The sequence below is a fragment of the Argiope bruennichi genome, chromosome 8 (assembly GCF_947563725.1).
Source record: "Argiope bruennichi chromosome 8, qqArgBrue1.1, whole genome shotgun sequence".
Lineage (NCBI taxonomy): Eukaryota > Metazoa > Arthropoda > Arachnida > Araneae > Araneidae > Argiope > Argiope bruennichi.
The window spans coordinates 80,598,092-80,621,062 of record NC_079158.1 but is presented as its reverse complement, the minus strand read 5'-3'; the positions used below and the strand labels follow the sequence as shown (position 1 = coordinate 80,621,062).

The following is a 22,971-nucleotide window of genomic DNA, read 5'->3' as shown; positions in this document are numbered from 1 at the left end:
CCGTAAAAATCTCGTTTCATTCGAAAAATCGATATTGTTCGCCAACGCCATACAAAGTATTCATTGTCTTACCTAATTTCAGTAATTTTATATGGTGGGAGAGAGATTAGGCATTTATTTGAGAATATGCAAGAAAGTTTCTGAGAGACTACTTTCGGTGGTTTCCTTTCAACAATGAAAAAAAACCCAAGAACTTAAATATTTGTTAAACAATGAAAAAGTTTTTAATAACAAATTACCAATAATGCCGTAAATTAAGTTAAAAAAATGAAATGTTATCAGATATTAGAAAAAAAAGTTAAATTACAATTAAATTGGTATTATTAAATAGTAAATTTCTTAAATTCTAAAATGTTACAAATTTATATTTTCTGTAAAAATATTTTCTATATTCATCCCAAGGAAACACAATAAAATAAAATTAAAAAAAAATATTCAATTTATATTTACATTGCAAATTTATTTTCGCTATTATTCTTGTTTATATCAAATAAAATTTTTCCAGTATTGAAGGTAATATAATTGAAATAAATACTTGACGTGAGGTATTTAAGATATTAACATATTCACAATAAATATTTTAAGATTAGTATTATAACCGACCTATCCTTTGCTTTTCTCAAATTACTAGCATCAACATATTCAAAACGTCTCATTTATATTTGTATGAAGGTAAATTTATTTTTCAAAACATCCCATATCACTCGTTTTCAGAATGACTTTCCCCCTGAAGCCTCTTAATTTGATTAAATTTTCCAGGCACTTATTTGCCTACGAGATAGGTGCACTCTTGAAATTTCAGCAGACGAAATCAAATTGAAGATACTTCCCTACTCTGCCTTTATGACACAAATCATAGAATCCCCTCCTAGTAGCAGCTATGATTACGTGAAGAACAGCCGGAAATGACATAACTTTTGTGATAAGACGAGCAGAATTTCTCGACATTTTGAAACGTCTTGAGGATAACTGTCGGCAGGTTTGGGAGACGGATAGCTTATAGCAGATGTTCCAAAAGGAGTTCTCAAATTTCTAGTAATTTATATCCTGAAAATGCCGATGGGCATACTTTAGTAATAAATTTCAATGAAATAAAATGTATTTCATGGTATAAAATGACAAATTTATCTATAATATTTTTGAAAATAGAAATTTTCGCTTATTAGATAGTTAAATATATGTTATATGTTTTTATCTACATACAATTAACGATAAATTCAACACATAAGAAAAAGAAGCTTGTTTATTGAGCTTGGCAGATATAAAGAAAATAGAGTTCCTTAAGAGAATTTTAATTATTTGTAATTGCAAAACTGTTTGAATTAGGAACCCAAATTCTATTTTCGTCCTGGAAATTCTGAATTTAGAAAAGTTACTTGATAATAACTGTCGGCAGGTTTGGGAAACGGATAGCTTATAGCAGATGTTTCAAAAAGAGTTCTCAAATTTCTAGTAATTTATATCTTGATAATGCCACTGCGTATACGTGCAGTAATAAATTTCAATGAAAGAAAGAGCATTCAATAGTATAAAATGGCAAATTTGTTATACATATTTTGGACATAGAAATGTTCGTTCATTAAATATTTATATATACAAAATTATAGTTTTTCCATCCCCATACAATTGCAGATAAATTCAGCACATAAGAAAAAAGAAGCATATTAATTTTGAGTTTGAAAAATTTAACCCGTAACTGGAGCCGAGAGTCAAAATGACTAAACGTTGCTCATTAGCTCTGATTATCACGTGATATTTTGTCCATGATTTCAATCGTCTTCTCAGTACCTTCAAATTGTTCTTTCAGCAGTATGAAGCATATGAACTGTTGGCACAAGTCTCACTATGAACAAGTGCGTATAACCGAATTATTCTTTTTTCAAAATTTTTGTTGCTATTTAGAGAATTATTGGTTCCATGTCACTGAAACTGCTTTAAATTTGAATAATGCAAAAGGAATAAACAAATATTCTTAAAATAATATTTTAAATTATTGTATTCTTCATTTTTGTTTGTTAACTTCAAACAGTTATTAACATTAGTGTAATTTTCCGTTATATCTAAACGAAATAAATGCTCATTAACAGATCTTTGATGTTTTTCTTGTAACATCTTTCCAACATTAATTATTATAACATTTAACATTTTTAATATTAATATTTTTAGTATTTTTGAAAACTACATGCTTTCAAGAATGTATTGTTTCAAAAATAAATCCCAATGTTATTTACAAAAGACAAAAAAAAAAAAAAAAAATGGAGTCACTTTGTTTCCATGGCTTTGGCCGAGCGAGGAAATTCATGCATCCAGTTACGGAGTAAAGGAAATTGAGTTCCTTAAAGGAATCTTAATTGCATAGCTAGTTGAAATTGGAATCCGAATTCAATTTTTGTCTTGTAAATCTTGAAGGTAAGAATATTTCGTAATTCATTTTCAGAAAATTTTGTTTTAGAATTTTAAGAAATTAAAAATTTCAATTTTAAGAATTTTAGAAATTTTAGAAAGCTAGCAAATTTTATTGTTCAAATATGATACCCACATATTTCCAGCTACTTTTTTGGAAATACGTGGGTATCATACATTGACCACTCCGACCAGCCCTGAGGCACATAAATAAAATCTGAATAACACGAATGCAGAGACAGCATTATCGGGAACTAAGTTTAAGCGATAAAGATCACAACACGACGGAAGGGTCACTGCCCATGGTGCAATACTTCCAGAGACAACTACGTCCCGTTATTAGTAGGGAGTACTCTACCCCGCATCATTTCTTTAACCAAGTGGGGAGAGCTCATCACTCTGCTGGAAGCTTCTCATTATCATATTTGAATTGCCACCCCAGAGGGAGGAAAAATGTGGTTAAAGAAAGTTTTGATGACGTATCCAGCTGAAATAGACCAGGCAATATGATCAGTTAATAGCAGCGAAGAGTTAATTTCATTTTGCATCAATCGAAAATGTTGGTAATTATTGGAATTTTATGAGTGACTTTAGCATGTAAAATGTATTTCATGTCAAACATATGCATTTCATATTCATTTAAGTGGTGAAAATCAACACACCTGGAATTTGAGTTATTTCATCATTAAAAATATGTAACAAATTTAATTATGTCCGGAGAGAAATGCCGAAATAGTGGAGAATACTTTGATTAAATAATGGTTATCATGCCCATCAGTTATGATCTGCTGAGATTAATGACTAATTTGAAAGAATTGTTGTTCTCATTTTTAATGAAAAAACATGCACTACTTTTTATTAAAAAGCATTTTTTGCAGTTTCAAAATTTATCTCAATTTTATTTATCTAAAATGTTGACATGTGCATGTATCGATCAATTATGCGTTTTTATTTTCTTCATCATTAACTTCACTTGTATCTTTCTTTGAAAAATGGCAATTAAATATTAGAAATTTAATAATGACATGGAGTCTGTCATTTTTTACTGGTTATCAAATAATAGTTTTAAAATGACAAGAATTATCAATTTATACGCAGATACCTGGAAATTTAGTGTTTTCCTGTAAATAGATAACAAATGTTTCATTGTTGGTAGATTTATGTATTTATGAGAAGGCGGCATGAGGAATGATTATACATATATTTCACCATACATGATCAACTAAAGAAATTTTAGATAAATTAGAACCTTTAAATATTACAGTCCCTATTTCTAAAAAGGGTAAAGAGCAATTAACCAGAACTTCAATCTCACAAACAGTTTTATTCATCATTTTTCGTAAGTTTATTCAATTCCACATGTAACTTCAATAAAAAAAAAAAACCGCGAACGTTATCTCAAATTCCATCAAAATTTTAATTAATTAATTAATATCTCCCTGAGTGTAACTACCAGTAACTTTATTTCATATTTTAGAAGGTATTTATTATATTAACAACGATTTTTTCACATATATCTTAGTATTATAAAAAAGAAACCATAAAAATACTAAACACCTAGTTTTTAAAAAAAACAAATGTGAGCGACTTTTGCTATGTCTCCTCAAAAATAAAATAAGAAAATATATTTGTATAATATAATTAAGAGCCGTTAACTACCGAAAATTATTTAATGTAATATATGCTTTTATTCAAAACAAACTTATACAATCGAAACAAGTTAAGCAAATGGTAATTTACCTTATCATTTGCTTGCAACATATTTTTCAAAAATATTCAATAACACTCATTTCTAATACAATTATATCTGTATAACTTCTTAATGTTATTGAAGTTTTAAGACACCTACTTGTCTAGATACTGGATTTTTATTTGCTTGGCATAATTATGAGGTGTTCACTGATGAATATTATATAACACAACGTGCAATTTTATTTAAAACAAACTTATACAATCGAAACATGCAATTTACCTGACCATTTGCTTGTAGCACTTTTTACAAAACTTATTTCTAAAGCGGTTATATCTGCATAACATCTTAATGCTGTTAAAGTTTCAATACACCTATTCATCTAGATAAAGATTTATATTTTTTAAAACATAATTAAGAGCTGTTAACTAACGTATTTTACTTAAGAACGTTTGTATTTTTATTAAAAACAAACATACAATCGAAATATGCAATTTATCTTATCTATTCGCTTGTAACATATTTTTCAAAAATTTCATATCACTCCTTCCTAATATAGTTATTTCTGTATAACGGCTTAATGCTTTTAGTTTCAAAGCACTTATTTGTCTAGATACTAGATTTCTATTGGTTTAAAATAATTAAGATCTGTTAACTGACGAATATTATATAACACCATGTGTGCTTTTATTTGAAAGAAACCTATGCAATCAAAACAGGCAAATTATCTTACTTCTTGCTTGTTACCTATTTTGCAAAAATATTTCATATAATTCATTTTTAAAATGGTTATATCTGTATAACGTCTTAACGTTGTTAGGATTTCAAAACACCTATTTATCTAGATATTAGCTTTATATTTGTTTAAGATAATTAAGAGCTGTTACCTAACAATTATTATGTAAGACCATATAAGTTTTTCTTCAGAACAAACTTATACAATCGAAACATGCAATTTATCTTACACTTTACTTGTAAAACATAATTCTCAAAAATATTTCATACACTCATTTCTAAAACGATTATATATGTATAATGTCTTAAGGTTGATCTAGTTTCAAAGCACCTATTTGACTAGAGACTAGATTTCTATTTCTTTAACGTAATTAAGAGCCAATAACTAATGAATATCATTACGACCAGGCATTTTTTTATTCCAGAAAAAACATATAAAATCGAAATATTCACTTTATCTTACCATTTGCTTGTAAAATATTTTTCCAGAATATTTCATTTCACCAATTTTTAAAACAGTTATATGTGTATAATGTCTTAATGTTATTTCAAAATATATATTTGTCTATATACTAGATTTCTATTTTTTAAATATGATCAAGAGTTGTTAACTAACAAAAATTTTTCAAGAACATTTGTACTTTTATTCAAAACTAACATTTACAATCTAAACATTAAATTTATCTTACCCCTTTGATTGTAAAACATATTTCATATCACTCATTTCTAAAACGTTTATACCTGTATAACGTCTTAATGTTGTTAACGTTTCAAAGCACCTATTTGTCTAGATACGAGAAAGGTTTACTATTGAAATTTCTGGCAGGCGAAATCAAATTGGAGATACTTCCTCCGCTGCCTTTATGACACAAATCATAGAGTTCTCTCCCAGAGGCAGCTATGATTACTTGAAGAACAGCCGGAAACGACATAACTTTTGTGATAAGACGAGCAGAATTTCTCGACGTTTTGAAATGTCTGGAGAATAGCTGTCGGCGCGAAGAAGAGATGCTGGCAACTTCTGGGAAAGGGAGTTCTCAAATTTCACGTAATTTATTTCCTGCTATAGTGATGCAAGCAGTAAATTTCAAAGCAACATGCCAGGTAAAAAATAAAGTTCGTTTTTGTAAAGTGGCATGTTCAATCGTTTTGACTGTAATGTTCAATATAATGTGTAGTTATTCAAATTATTTGGCACAAGTTGATTGAATTTGAAATCCATTACCATTTTAAGATACATTCTTTATAATTTATAAATTGATGGTTAACATTCTTTATAATTTATAAATTTATGGTTAGATAAATCTCTAAAAATATCCATATATCGTTAATAAAAATCATTTTCTGATCTCTTTTGTACGAAAGCAAAACATTTAATCTAGAAATAAGAAAACAGATGCAGGAAAAATGTGTTGGTGTGAAATAATATGTTTTAAAATAACAATTAACATCAGAAATAAAACATAATATGTTTTCAATGTACACTATTCTGAAGATAATTTAATTAAAAACATTAAATGTTTAAAAGTTTTCTTATATATTTAGTGTACAAATATTGATTATAAAATACCAGTAAAACATTTCTTGAAATTTCATATTTTAATGAAAACATTGGCTTTATTATTTATTATCTTATTTTTTGAAGCAAAGCTAAATGGGTCTATGGCAATATTTTGAATGATGTTATTCTTGAAGGAAAACTTTTTACGTATTTATATTATATTATTTGCTCTGTATGACTTAAACAATTTTAAAATAAATGGCGAAATTGTGAAATATATATACTGTCAATTTTGCATTTAAATTTATATATAATAAAAAATAATTACACAGTAAAATCGTAATCAAATATTTTAAGTGAAATTTAAATGTATATAGACTTTGATAATAAATTGCAACCTGGAAACGATAATTATTTATTATTGTGTAATGTAAATAATCTTACAAACCGAATTTCCAAATTATAACGAAACAAAAACAATTGCTTCCAATACTAAATACGTGCAAATGGAATTAATTATATGTAAGAAATACAAAAATCACTTAATCAGAGAAAAATATGAAGTAACGATAAGGCGCACTATTTTAATTATTGGCAACTAATGATTTGCTATGCTATATTATTACGAAATTAAAATCAAAAGCACAAATGATAATAAGGCAAATAATGAAATATTTGTATTAGTTATTTAGGAATTTAATTTTACTCTCTCCATTAAAGATAAATTCAACTGTCTATAATTTAACCCATATTGATCTTTGAATATTTAATTGAGGCAACGAAATCTTCATTTTGGAGATTTGGAGATTGATACAAAAAGTTCGAATGTTCGATTGTCTATAAAATCATTCAAGTAAAATTATTTAAAGTAAGATTAATAACTTTTTTTAAGAATATACTACAGAACTGAAATATAAAGCTCTGCTTTATTTTTGGTATACTTTCAAAAAATCTGTGAATTTCATATTCATATCACATCTCAAAAAAAGTTTGTTTTTTGCATATTCTGTTTTTTAACGCAGAATAAAATCATAAAAAAATCTTAGTTATTTTGCTACCTAAGTCTAAACTATTACCAAGGATAAAATATCTAAATACTTATAAAAACCTGCGTAATGTATTATATTTTTTTTAATATTTGTAAGTGCAATAAAAGCAATTTCTCAGGGGAAAAAATTAACTAAACGATCAACAAGAAGCAACAAAACTCACTTAAATCCCCCAAAACAAAGATGAAAAAACCCCGCTCATCTGAAGAACAAATTATATTCTGTATAATGTTCCTTAAAATATTTGTCGAACCCCTTGTCTTGGGAACTACATCGTCTGTTTTCCAAGAACAATGAAACGACTATCTTTAAGGAGGCGTTTGCTTTTAATTATTCAAGACACGCGAATTACGTTCGTTGTCCATAAACCATTCCTCATCATAATAACGTTGGGCGAAGCAGTGTTCAAGTTTTATTCCTTTCGAACTTTTAACACATTAGCGCATTAAGCATTGTGCGTGAGATGGGAGCTTTAACACTATCCGACGTAAATTCTTCTTTTCCTTTTTTTAAAAACATGTTTCTCGTTTCATCACTTGGAAGTAATTATTCATATATGTCAGCTTTACCTTTAACAGAAGTTACAGTTTTAAAATTGCGGAATTGATTAGACGGTAAAGAAAAATCGCAACATTTTGAGATTGCTTCCGTCTGACAGCTGTTTTAGTGGCTTTCTTCTTGACACATATCGGTGAACAGTTTCTGTCATTAAACAACTGGCTTATTTTAAGCCAGTGTATCCGTGAAAATTTTTAAATAACTGTTCACAGGAAAAGTTTTATCGTTAAGAGAACAACAGAACTTGAATGGAATACCTTTAAATTCGACTGCAGTCACAGTTTATAATAATTAGGGCACTATTTGTAGAAATCATTACTACATTCAACGAAAAAGAGACTAATTTTTCACTGAATTTCTATTCAGGGTATAAAAAGTAATTTAAATAAAATACATTGTTCATCAAACTGTTAAATTCTTTGTCATTATGCCAGGGTGATTTGCAATATTTGAATCTATTAAAAAAACATATATAGATATATTTGGAATTATTATTAAGCAATTATGTTAATTTAAATGTGGTAAACATACAAAAAATTAATGATATTATTAGAAATATTTTGTAATTATGCGTGGATGATACGTAACATTTGAAAATATTATATTATATATATATATATATATATATATATATATATATATATATATATATATATATATATATAAAGTTTATTATTAAACTAGTATACCCATTTTGAAGTAGTAACGACTTAAAAGATAATGATATTATTAGAAATATTTTGTGATTATACGTGGATGATACGCAGCATTTGAATATTTTTTTTAAAAAAATCCTATGTATATTGATATATTTTCAGTTCATCATTAAACCAATATGTTCATTTTGGAGGAGTAAGCACTTAAAAAACAATCATATTATTAGCAATATTTTACTGAAACGAAAAAAAATAACTTCATTATATTTGTTGATGATGCATTTTAGAACCAAATGCCTGTAATAAGTCTGAATTTCCTAATCTATTATTTAAAAACTAAGTTATACCTCTCTGATATGAGATACAGCAATTTCTTTAAATTATTTTATATTTTATTTCATCCAAAAAAAAAAAACCTAATTGTTTCTTGTTAATTCTTTTCATTCCTGAAATACTTTGAATTGGAAAAACAATACCCATTACAGCTGCAATTGAGAACAATTTGTTTTATATCTCTTTTATACCGAATATATCTTTTTCACATTACTAACAATTTCCGACTCCGAGTGTCTTTATTTCCAGTGAAAATTATCCATTGTAAATCTAACAATTGCATTTTTTATTAGTTTAAGCTTAAAATCTATTCGAACAAAGCTCTTTCAACAAGAAATTTATAGATAAGGTGCTAATCCCTGACGTATAATACATCAGTTTGAAATGAAATAATTTAAAAGAACAATAAGTACGTGAAAATACAAATTTGTCAGAAAAGGAACTTGTTGACTTTCTATATAGCAGTAAAAGGTTATCTTTTGTTAGTAGTAAAACTTTGCATGTAGGTTGAAACTAGAAATTAGAGCGTAACAATTACGGATTTTGCATTTATATAAAGGTGTAAAATGTGACATGCATTGCATAAACAAAAGATCAAGCTTTGATTAAAAAAAAAAATATATTCAAAAAGATCAGCCTTTGAAAACTTCCAATTTTCGAGTAAATATATTTTGGCATCAATGAAAAGATTGCATTGAATAGCTGAATGAAACAAAACCTCATTGTTGGAAGTTCTATAAAGCTAAAAGAAATAGCTTTCGAAATTTATTGTGTTGCGTATGGTTTAATTGCAATTTGTTTTGAAATAGTAATTAATTTAGGACTGACTTGCAGAAAGACGATTGATATTTTTCTGTGAAATGAATCTATGTATGACTCAATTTTATTAAATAAAATATAGCATTTTAATAAAAATTGTTATGAAATAAAGATAAAATTAGTAAGCTATTCTTCTTCAAAATATGAATAATTCAAATAATATTATTCAAGCTTCACTATAGATAGCAGAAACACTGAGCGAAAATTGTATCCTCAATCAATTTGAATGAAAAAAAAAGTAATTTTTAGTTATTTCTTATTTATTACAATATTAACTATTTTAAGCAGAAATGACCCATTACGTACGATGCTGGGTTTATGAAATCATTACATATTAGAGCAAACATTACATTTACTAAATACAAATCTTATTGTTTATTAAATGGAAATGCTTCCTTAGTTACAATAATTACAAATTTGAACATTCATCTAACACAAAAATGACAGTATATTCATTTGTTTTCCTTTTAAATATAATTTAATAATCATAACACCCGGTAAATTTAATAATATTTTGGTTTTGTAGCAGTATGCTATTTCTTTTGATTTTTGTTCGATTCAGCTAAAGGATTTTTTCCTAATTATAGCAAATTATTCTCTTTATCTTTGAAATTTAATTAAGCATTCTGATAGATGAGATATATCAGAATAAATAAATAAATATATATATATATATATATATATATATATATATATATATTAAAATTTCAAAAATTCCTGTTTGACGAGGGAAAACATTTGGACGTTATTATGAATTTGACATATGAGTGGCTCAAATTCATTAAACGATTAATATAAAAACGTTATGAAAATACTTTCAATTATTACATGTGGATTGGAGACTGCATATCTGATTATTCCAAGCCAGAAATAAAGCACTATAATTGGAGATTATTTTACAGAAATTTGCAGAATTAATTTCCTTTTTCCGCATATATATGCGGAATTTATTTTGCGAAGACTACGAAAAATGTATTAGTTTGATGGCATTGTAGTTAAGATACACATTTATAGAATTTTTCTGATAATTAAATCTCTGACAAGATGTAATAAAAATCCATATATTCTCTTAAAATAAAAATTACCATAATAAAAAAGAGCGTCTATTTATTATTAATTTTGCAAATCCAAATTATATTAATGCCATTATTTTACAAAGACGCTTTAACTCCTCCACAGATATAACTGCATTTTATAGTCAAAACTGTTTATGCAATTATATGGTGCATTAAAATTTACGCAATGATACATGCCAGATTATTTATTATTGTAACACAATGATCAAAATTTATATTTACCATGGTCATCATGTGCAAGGATTGTCAGTCCATCATCGGTTAACCATGCTGAGACTTGAACATAACTGGATACAGAGGATGGAACGTGGCATCTAATTAAAGCAGTGTTTTTTATTGGCACTGTGCTGTCCTGAACACTAACTTCATATACCTCTCGAATAACTGGAAAAAAATAGAATATTAAAAATAATATAAGCAGTAGGGAAATTAAGATTGCATAAATGCAAGAATAGCATTTTTTTATTGTTCGTTTCTTAACTTTATAAAAGAAATAATATTTGTGACTCTGAAAAAAAAACTGAATAATCGTTTCAGAAAATTCCAACAAAATGATGATGATTTTTTTTTCCAACATTAAAATAAACGTAATCCTTAAGACAGATTTCTACAGTATTTGAAACATTATTTCGAGAAATTTGATATATATTATCATTTAATGTATTCCGTTGCTGATGTAGCCATGTAAATTAAAAGAATTAGGTTTAACTGAAAAGACTTTCTTTGTATTTCATTGTTTTGCATTTGATTTACTTGCACTATACATCTATTTCATCCTTTTACTTCCGCGGTTAAGAAGAGTTAATGCATTTCTTCACAACTGTTAACTTTGCATTTGCCTCCGAATATTTCTTCCAATTTTCTATAAAGTTTTCTTTAAATATTACTCATATGGGTGTGAGTATTTTACTGAGATATATGCGCAGTATAAATATTCATTCAAAAAAATCTAAAAAAATAAAAATTAATTTTCAAAATATACCATATGAGTAATGTATTTAGAAATTTATTTATGAATAGTTGTATTTAATTGTTATGAATAATATATATAACTTAAAAAATAATAAATAAAGTATAAGATATTTTCCATAACCACTTGAAACGGTGAATAATTGATAGTAATTTATTGCTTTGAATATTAAAATTTTGTTTATAATTCAGAAACTCAAACAGTTTTAAATAAAAACTATACAGTGCATATCTTCTTTTCATTATATGCTACAATATATATTACAAAGTAATGTAATTTATGGCTATTAGAAATTTTAAGTTAATTGATTGAGTAAGCCATACTGTTCGCAGAATTACTTTTATACTTATATGTATTATATTCTTAAACTCAGTTTTATCCATTTCTTTTTACAATGTAATCATAATCATTTGGTTTTATTAAAATATTTTGAAGATAATCAAGCATCAATTGTAAGAAAAATAAATTTCTTAAATATATTCATTTTAAATGATATAAAGAAGAAGAAAAAAAGAAATATTAAATGACTTTTGCATATTTCACAATTAATTTTTATTTCACTGTTATAAAACTGTGGGCAACTTTTCTCTTACCTTAAAATCTATCATTGCATTTTAAAAGGCATTTAACTTTTTTTTTTTTTTGTAAATCGTTTTTTAAAAAAGAATGATATCCTTTTAATATTATTAGAATTTTTTTTTTCAAAATTTTGATAACCAGAAAGCAAACTGCATCTGAACATACTACTTATTTAAATTATCATTTCATAAGAAAATTTAAAAAAAATATTAATATTATATAAAAATTCTAATGGTTATTATATTATCTTTTTTTTTGAGGCAAAAGAATCATTATAATAAATTGTTCTTGAAATAAATAAAACATAATTATTTAATATAGTGTTTAATAATTCAGTATAAAAACAATTCGGAATGTAATTTTAAGATAAATATTTCTTCCAATTTTCTATAAAGTTTTCTTTAAATATTATTAATCAATTTCAAAATAATTAAAACATTTTCATTCTCAGTTTTTGAAATCTAGAAGATTTCATTCAATATATTTAAATATATATGAAATAAAGTATTAAGAAAATGGATAAAACTACGCATTTTCATAACAATACGCAAAATAACTTAATTAAATTTACGTAAATAAAAAGCATGACTGCAGCAATTTAAATTTAAGTAAGTTTCTAATATGAAAAGGCAGTGAAATTTCTTCTTTGTATCGTTATTTTGTAAATAAGATGAATTTTAGAACATAAATTAGATGAATAGAAATTCGATTTATTAAATAAAAGAATTTTTGTGATGATTTATAAATGGTGAATGTATTTTTTTTGTTTTGTTTTTAAATAACAGAAATATTAGACACGATTTATAGAAGTTGTCAATACTTTAAATTCAGTATAAAATGTAGAGTTGATTTTTATTTAATTTCGAGATTTTGATTTGAATATTAATATCGGTAAGTAAAGAGTAGACTGTTTTTGAAACTTATATATTTAAATATTTAATTAAATAATATTTATTTGCATCATTCAATAGATTTATTCTTTTTTTCTTAAGGATACTTTTGTTAAATTAAATATTTTTAACTTAAAAACTCAACTCAGTTTTGAATAATTCCTTAATTCTTAATATGGAATTGCATTAATAATGCATCTAATATTCTTTACACAATTTTATAATTTATTTATCAGGTAGGGCCAATGCTCTATACATTAATGCAAATCAATAAAGCAATATTTAATAAATAATTTAGAAAAAAAATGTTACAATGGTGGCTTAAAACTTTCCATTAAATTTTATACCTTTATCAATAGGTTAGAAAATTTTCTATACATTAATGAAAATAAATAAAATGTCGCTTTAATTTTATTTTAAATGGTATTAAGAATTTGTAAGCTAATGTTTTAAAATTTTTCCTAAATAATCTTTATCAGCAGACTACCATTATTTAAAATAAAGCTTTTTTTTTCTTAATAACATTAAAATATGTAGCGCAGACAATTCATTTCTGTCCGAATTTTTTACTTCATCCATTATATTTTACTAAATCCTGCTGAGAAGAAATGAATAAACTGAATTTCACATTATAAACAAGTTTTAACTTCATTTTATACTACGAAGGGATTTTAACAAAGTAACAGTTCAAAATTTTGCCCGAATTTATACATTTTATTATTGAATTTAGGCTTAAGGAATGAAGCTAGGGGATTGTGGGCTTTTAAGTTCAGTTAGTGATATTAAAGCTTCGTCTTTGAATCATAAATTACATAACAGGCGAAAGGCAAGATGAAATTATGTTTACGCGATAAGGATTGCTGTTACTCTATCTCTGACGTTTATACAGAAGTATGTGCAAAGTAAGTTCCTTGCTAATGCCACATAACAGCTTAACACGCATCATAAACAGTTTCAAATGGATTGCGAACGCTTAAAGATAAGCTTAATAGTTTTGCGTTGAGAAGTAGGGAGTTAAGAGTCGTCTCGCACTTAAGCGGAGTAATTGGCATTGGTGCCTTAGATATTATAGCTTCGAAGCTAATGATTGCTGTTAAAGATGGCAATGAGTGTAGTTAAGATCATCATTTCACGAATAAAAAGTGAGCATTTTAAAGTTTGAATAATTTAGTAGGTCTCGGTAAATTGGTTTTTGCAGTTTTACCATTCCTGAAGGAAATTAATCATTATTCACAAACTTTTCAAAACTTATTTTTTTATGTGTACTTTTTAAATTGTAGTTTCTTAAGATGGAAAAATACATTTTTATGAAGCAACTGAAATAACAAAAAAAGTATAAAAAGAAATTGAAACGTTGATGAGTATGAATCATTTTTATTATAATTACAATTATAAATATTGTTAAATGAGAAATGGCAAATAGGTAGATTTTTCAGTTTTTCTATGCAATGCATTAAGATATTTAATTTAAATGGGAAGCTTACAATTAAAGGCAAATATTGTAATTTTTGCTCCCTCAATCAAATATTTATAGAAATGTTTTACTAAAAATATCGTTAAGAAATAGTGAAAATATGTTAACAAGATAATTAAGATTAAATCATTCATGTTTAAAGCTCCAATGAAAGAATATTAATGGCCAGAAAATTTTCAAATACCTATTTATATCAACTTAATGGAAAATAGATTATGCAATGGAATGCAGTTTAATGGAAAATGGATTATTTTATTCATTTATATTATATCAAGAGTGTGATTTTAGAAATCATACGTATGAATCACGGAATCTAAATGGAATTGGTTTGAAATATATATTTAAAATTTTCATAAACACTCAAATGGGAATTACCTTTATAATTAATGATGTAGTTATGTATAGAGTGTCAAGATGACATAATAGTTCTCATTCCTTTAAGTATTCGTATTAGAGCATACTATTCTATAAATACTTTTTAAGTTTTCCAATGCATTAAAGAAATTTCTCCTGATCTTAGGCAATATTGAAACGAAAGTTCCCAATCACATTTTAACAAAAATTATTGGATCTGCATTGAAATCATACAACCTTCAATGCCTTTCTGTAAATTCTTGCAGAATAATTTAGCGTATTTAACAAAATATTATACTAGAATTAAACCTTAAATATTGGAATTGTTTTTAAGATAAGCGTTGCATTTTAGATTTAAATAGTTTATTTGAATTTTAAAATGAATAGATGTATTGAATAATTATAGTAGAATTTTGAATGTGCGTTTATCTTCAGAATTTTCGTTCTTGTCATATCGAGAAACACGTATGAAACATTTTCAGAAAACTCTTTCGTTTACTTTATATATATTTTGAAATTCAATTTGTATCCATACCTTTATAAATATCAATTGTTGTTTAAAATATTTTTTTTGTGCAATGATTGCAGATACAACTTCAGAAACTCTTTTAATAATAAATGGAATGTTCATTTGATTTTAATTATTTAAGTTCATAAGAAAATCTGAGTCTTGCAAAATTTATTGAAACCTAGGCTTCGTAAAACACTTCATACTACTAATGGAATTGCAATACAAAAAGAAACTAGTTTTTATACATATAAAGCGCTGAAACGATTGTTTTTATATTAGAATTCATAAAAAAACCATTAAAAATCTAACAGCTCCTAAATGAATGAATGAAACAAAAATATATGTACATTTAAATCCAAATATTTTTAGATCAATAAAGCTCCGTTTCTAAAACTTTTATTTTCTGATGAATGAACAAAATACAACTTTTATGCATTGAATATGATTCTTATTGGGAATTTTGTATGCAATAATTCACATACCTTCATTATAAAACAAATAAATGAAGATGCTAATATATAGACTATTGTCTTGTATTTATTTTGATAATATAAATGAACATTATTATTAAGTGAGATTTAACAGCTAAAATCAAAATTTAAAGTTTATTATTTAATTAAAAAAGAAAATTAATAATTCACGAATTGAGATTCAGCACTGACAGAGACATTTCGCTTAAGAGAAAATAATAGAAATAAGAATTCTAATGCATTATCATATATATTTAGATACCTAGAAGGTATAAAATATAAAATACCTTTAAAAGTTACGTTTTTATCAACATTTTTTATTGAATTTCGTTCTTTATTCATTCTACGGAATACAAAGAAATAAAATCGGCTCACATGTAAGTATATTAGATAAATAATTTTCTAAAAAAAATCTTTCAACTATCTTAAAAACAATTTCTTTTTCATTTCTATCAAAACCGAATTCAAGAAAACTTCCCATCGTATTACTATATCTCAACGTAGGAAACATCTGAAATTCGTATTGCCACATGTACAAAAGAAGAACTGTTAAAAAAATGTATGAATACTTTTTTTTACTACTCTTCGTGGCACATTACTTTTTCTTATTTTTGCAAAACTTTTGTGGCAAGGTGTTCGAGGCCTGATATCAGTTCGTAGCAGGCGACATATTCGCACCGCATATAATAATCCATATTTTTTTTTGTCGTTCTTTTTCTGAGGGAGGTTATGGACACTTTATCGTTGGTGGCAGCTTACAGACATCGCTTGCTTACTTCTGACCCTTTTTAGGTACCTCCATCTACCCTGTAGCATCATTTCTTCTTTCTTGGTACACTGGAATGAATAGGATAAGAGATGTTTCAAGGGACCGTTGCTCAGTTGCGCTGGAGCAACTGACGATCAGAAGTTTCCACGTCATTTTCTGGATTAAGCAATCAGGAGAATTCACTCAAACATTTTTTTGAGTGAATTGGTGAAAAAAATAAAAGGGCATCTTTATATAAATAATTTTAATGGATTTCATTATTATGACGAAAAGATATGCATTTTTCTTGCTATTAATAGTAACAATGAAGTGCAATGACTTATTATTCTTATCAATGATCTATATCAATAAAAATTTTCTTAATCAAACATGTGGAAATTTATTTATTTTTCATTTTTCGAAAAACATAAGATGTTAAAATTATTTTAAAATAAAATGAATGAAATGAAGATATTTTTAAAGAATATGAGAAATAGAAATGCAATCAAGACAATGGGTTACACTATACTTTTATATTTGATTTTACTTTAATATCTCTTTTCTATTTCAAATGATAACAAAATTACTGGAAAAATAAATCCCCCCCAAACCACTGAAATCTTCAATAGTATTCTAATCATGGAATAGTATATTCGCAAAAATCATTCAAATTGACAGTTATATAAAAAATAAAGCATGGCATTTTACATATAGTGTTCCAGATATAGTGAAATGCATATTTAAAATACGGAATATAGATAGATCAAATAGAGTAGTAGATATATCGTATAAAGTATATATATAATTGCTAATATAATCATGTTACAAAAATCTTATTGAAACATTCTGCCATTGACGTTCGATTCACTTGATGGATTAAAATCTATAAGAGCTTATCAAAATTTAAATTACTGAAAAAAATTTGCATGCAAAATTTATTAAAACAAAAAAATTCGTTATGATTTTAATAAAATAACTATTTCTCTATCATATAGATATTTTATTTATTAAAATTTTTCTTGATTTTATTTTCTGGATACCTTGTATTAAATCATTGAATCATTTAACGATAAATGTTCAAATTTAAGGAAAATATTAACTTTGAGCTTTCAGGTAAAATGCAACTACATATTCCCGTTTTTTTTCCGAGTTGTAGAGTGCACCACTGTAAGTTTTGCTTGGGGAAGGGTTTTTTTTTTCGCTAATAAAAGAGCTTCGATTTTGAAGCTCTTTTATTAGCGAAAATTGCTATTTTATGTAAAAATAGCAAATGGCTTTATTAAAACATTGTAAAAATCTTCTAAAAAGTATTTATTTAACCACTATATATATAATATTTGAGACCAAAGTTTCAAATTCGGCAGAATATGCTTGGAAAAAGACTTCTAGAATTCGATACTCTTTCAAATCATTGGAGGATCTTCACATAAAAATAAATCATCAATATACATCCAATAATGAAAAAGTCAAAATAAAAAGAAAACAGGTTCAACTTATTCCTTTCGTCTTAAACTACGATTTTTTAGTTTACTACTTGAATAGTAAACCATGCTACTTGAATAAAAAAAAGAAGGAAAGGAAGAAATGTATATTTTAAAGTCAACATAAAGATTCCTTTAAACAATTGGGGATGATTTTTGAGTTTTGGTTACATTATATATATGACAAATAACTTCATTCCCAATATAGACAATTTTAATCCTCGAAGACATTAAAAAACATACCGGAAAGAAATATGAACTGTAGATAAAATCACTTCTTCCAATGGTTTATGTATCATCAATAGTCGAAATAGTTCATAATTTTATATCATGTGAAGTTATGGTCCTTCTCAGCATATTTATGTAGAGTCAATGCAAATACTGATATTTATGTTTCTAATAAAACTTTGTCATACTTTTCACTTCACATTTTTCTCGAAATCTATATGCTATAGAATTATGAGGGTTTATATATATATATATATATATATATATATATATATATATATATATTCTCTCTGAGTTAGAGTTCTCGTCTTCCAGAATTTATTATGTTTCAACAGAGCTATATTTATGTTATATGAATGTGAACATCTGAGATTTATGAAATTTCTTTTGAATTTCTAAGTATAAATATCTATCCTCTTTCCCTCTTCCAAAATCCATAGGGAAATTTAACTAGTAGATTATTTTTTAACAAGTACGTAAAATATGCTATTTTGAAAATTGAATTCCTTGAAGAGAAATTTGTAGTGGTTACAAAAATCTGTCATAAAAAATTTAGTAATAATGAATACGAATGAGGATAGCCAGTGTGCTTTCTAAAAGATCCAAATGATTTTTATAATAATTTCAATGCCGAATTCTCGAGTCAGTGGAGTCACATTTTTAGAATAGTGGATTATTTTTTTTCTGGTAATAAAATATTCAAGAATAGAAATCTGAAAAGTTTTGAGAAGAAAAAGATTCCTTAAAGTAAATTAATGCAACTAAATATATTGAAAAAATATCTTTTTGAAACAGCATAAAATTTATCCTCTAATTTAAGATATAAGAAAGCCACAATTAAAATAAATGGCAATTCACGACATCATAGAAAAATGATACGAACTCAAGTAAAAATAAGGAATACAAATTTGAATTTCTTTGTCAGTAATACATATAATGAAATTTGATATTGCTATTTGAGATGAATATATTAAATTTTTTTATTTCTTATTTTGAGTTTATATTTTCGCAATTTACTGACAAATAAGAAAGTGATTCATCTTATTTCAAAAAAATATAAGATATTCCTAGGGCATTTGAAGTAATGATGCATTTTCAAGTAATTTTAGGATTTTAAATAACATATTACTTTAACTTAATTGCAACATTAAAAATTTATTTATTCTATACGCAAGTCAGACTCGTCATTGTTTACGTAGGAGTTAAGAAAAACCAATGTATGCAGCTTGGGTGATAAAACTCACTTTTTAGGAGAATTATTAGCTTGCAATAACTTCTAAATAAAAAAAAAAGTATTTAATCATGAAAACGCATGCCTAAAAATGAAAATAGAGGAATTCATATTCAAGATATAATTGTTTCTTAATAAAATACACTGGTTTTTAAATCATAAATATATATTGAAAAATAAATACATGTGTGTCGAATGTTTTAGTCAATTTCTCATATCATATATAAAATAGCAAATTTGTACATATATTTGCAAAATATTTTTTCCAGCCTTCTTAAGAAACAACATCATTGTATCTTTTCCGCATTCTATATTGTTCGTATCCGAAATATAATAAATTTTTGTAGAGCACGCGCACTTATTCTCCTTGGATTCGTAACACATCTGAATTTCTGCTCGTTGTTGCAAATATTTTATGTAGTACTTAACAAATATATTAGTTAGGGAACTATAATGAAAAACGGGTTTTAGTGAAATCATTGAATGTTATTTATTATTCTGTATTTCTAAGAAAGCTTCTTTTATAAATCTTTTTTTTGTTTCAGCATTTATTTTATATAGCTTCTGATATATAATAATATGAGCATGCATTTGTTCATTCAACGGCACACGCCATTCTGGCATAATCGGTTTATATCTGTATATTACAATATAGAATGTAAAACCACCATATTTTTTTTCTAAAATTAGATCTCAAAGAAATTAAATCTCAAGAATCTTATAAAGAAATTCACTCATACATTGACAATCATTTGATGGTTAGTAAAAGAAACTGAGAACAATTCTTTTTCTACAAATGTCTTTGTAAAGTTTTAACAATGAAAGAAAGGATCAGCATCTGAATAGAAAGTTGTTCAAATTGAAAAGTTGAGTATTTTGAAGTCTAATTAGAGATATTGTGCTTGCCCCTATGTCTGCTTTGTCTGCCTTCCCCCTCCCCCCCCCCGTCGGCAAATCTCTGCCGACGCCTCTGCTTTGATCACACTTGTTCAAATGTTTTCGTTTGCAGGATATTCAATGATGTTACGTTACTCAACTATGTAATTGTTTTTGAAATTGTTTTCGTTTCCTAGTTAATCAGTTCAGATAGCAAATAGTTTAAACATTTTAGTTAATCAGGCTGATCAGACGACAGGAAAGCAGAAGGAAAGCGGAATTAAGAAGAAATTCAGAGATCGGAAAAATACGGTGAAAAGTCAGAGTAATTTATTCTAAAACTGAATTTTTATTTTATTCTAATAATTAATGATCTAAAATTAGTTGATTTTTTTTCATAATTAAAATGAAACATTTTCGACAAACAGTGATTATCAGTGAAGACAGAAACAGAGATCATCTACACATCAGAGATCATCGATAATGCTCACATTTAAATGCATGATACTCTAATTTTCGCTGTGTAAGACAAATGCTTTGTTTTCCGGTTTTGATGAACTAATTTTTCGTTATTTTTTTCCGTCATATAATTCATATTTTTCAATGCATTATTAAGAAGATTGACTCTTTCACCGCGATATCTTGCATAATTTATATTGCCATGATAATCTGAAGGTATAATAGTATGTTAATTAGTCGTATTTAGATCGAGTAGTGATTGAGAATTGGTTTAGCCTCCGTGCTTTCAGTCCGAAGAATTTACGAATAGTAAAAGTAGGTGGTTATATATACATTCTGAATTACAATAAATAAGAAGAAAAGAAAATCGCTCATCATATTTAATTTACTGCACACACAAATGCACACGTGCATACTACGTATAAATGTGTATGTGAGAGTCATGCATATGACCAGCATAATTAACGAAATGAGTTCGGCTTTCTAAGGAAAATGTACCGTAACTAATCCCCAATTGACATTACTATTAATATTTTCAACTTTTTTTACACCTCTTTTATTTATAAGTAACAGAATTCCCAGTTTTATAACGTTTGAATAATTTGTCAAAAAAATAAAAATACATTCCTTTTTACGCATAAAAAATATTTTATTATAAATAAAAACAAATATAATAACCAATCGTATTTATAATTCAAACTTAAATCTTCAAAATTTCTTAGAAAAAAATTTAAATCCATAAGGCAATGCATTAAAATCTAAAAAAATAAAAAGAAACATAATAAGTCGTTTTTTCTTGCAAGTAAGAAGCATATAAATAATTTTAATTTCAAAAAAAAAATCTTTCTACAATAAAATAAATATTAATTCATCGTTGTGAGAGAACATACATTTATTTAACCATATATTTTTATATACGTTTCATAAACATACAAATAATTTTTAATCAATTTTTTGTTCTTGAAAAATATTTAACTGGATATTTATAAGAAATTATATTTAATCATGTAAATAATGTTGCAACTAAATTATTAAAAAATGATGACTTTAAATATTTTAATAGTTCAAAATTCACCTTCAGCTTTATCATTAATTATGTAAATTTTTGTAATGATGTAATTTTTTTATTGACTCCTAAATTGTTAATTTAATTAATTCAATTTAATTAATTCAATGGTGTAATAATTTCAGAAAGCTGCGTTTTTATGTGCGATGATACTTATAAACACTTTAATGAATGGTTTTTATAATGATGCAATTACGTTACAAGCCATTAAAAACAAAGTTAACTCTGAATATATTTTAAGATGATATCGTATGCGAAGTAATTATTTTTTTGGAACATCAAATTATATGCCTTAAGAATAAATTGATGAGTTTTTGTGCATTGCTGTTGAAAGAAAATTTTCATTGTCCTGACAAGATTCACTCAACATTAAAGTAAGTAAAATATTCATAGACTTCTATTATATGGGTAATTTTCTTCGCTCAACAAGCTCTTTTTTATTATCCAAAGAACATTTTATTCTTGTATAAAACCTCAATTAAGGACAGAATTGAAGTTAAGTTTTCTTAGAATAAAATCAGAAGTACTTTCCCAAGTCACTAACTTGAATATATGTTCAAGATGATATAAAAACTGAATTGATTGTTACAATAATTTTTTTTTTCGAATATGTATTGATTCTTATGTACATAATATTGATAATAATATATGATTATTTCAGTTTTAGATGATAGTTTATTATATATATCAAGCAATTATTCTTTGTTTACCTTCTTTTAAGCAATCCTTCATCTTTTCCATCCCAAAAGTTGAAAACAGAACCGCAATAAATATGAAAGCATTTCTGCAAAAATTTGCTCTTTCAACTTTTACA

General features: G+C 26.0%; 1 protein-coding gene across 5 annotated transcripts in view; it reads right to left on the bottom strand.

Moving 5' to 3' along the window:
• LOC129981957 (cell adhesion molecule Dscam2-like) overlaps positions 1-22,971 on the bottom strand; it is a 545,016-nt gene that overhangs the window by 405,484 nt on the left and 116,561 nt on the right. For 4 of the 5 annotated variants that reach the window (XR_008785388.1, XM_056093028.1, XM_056093030.1 and 1 more), the window contains exon 3: positions 11,043-11,204. Coding sequence is in view for 4 of the 5 variants with exons in the window: in XM_056093028.1 (XP_055949003.1) it covers positions 11,043-11,204 (162 nt within the window). In the remaining variant the exon portion in view is untranslated. Of the gene's footprint in view, positions 1-5,517; positions 5,666-11,042; positions 11,205-22,971 lie in introns of those variants that run through there. The other variant, XM_056093031.1, reaches the window with a different exon arrangement.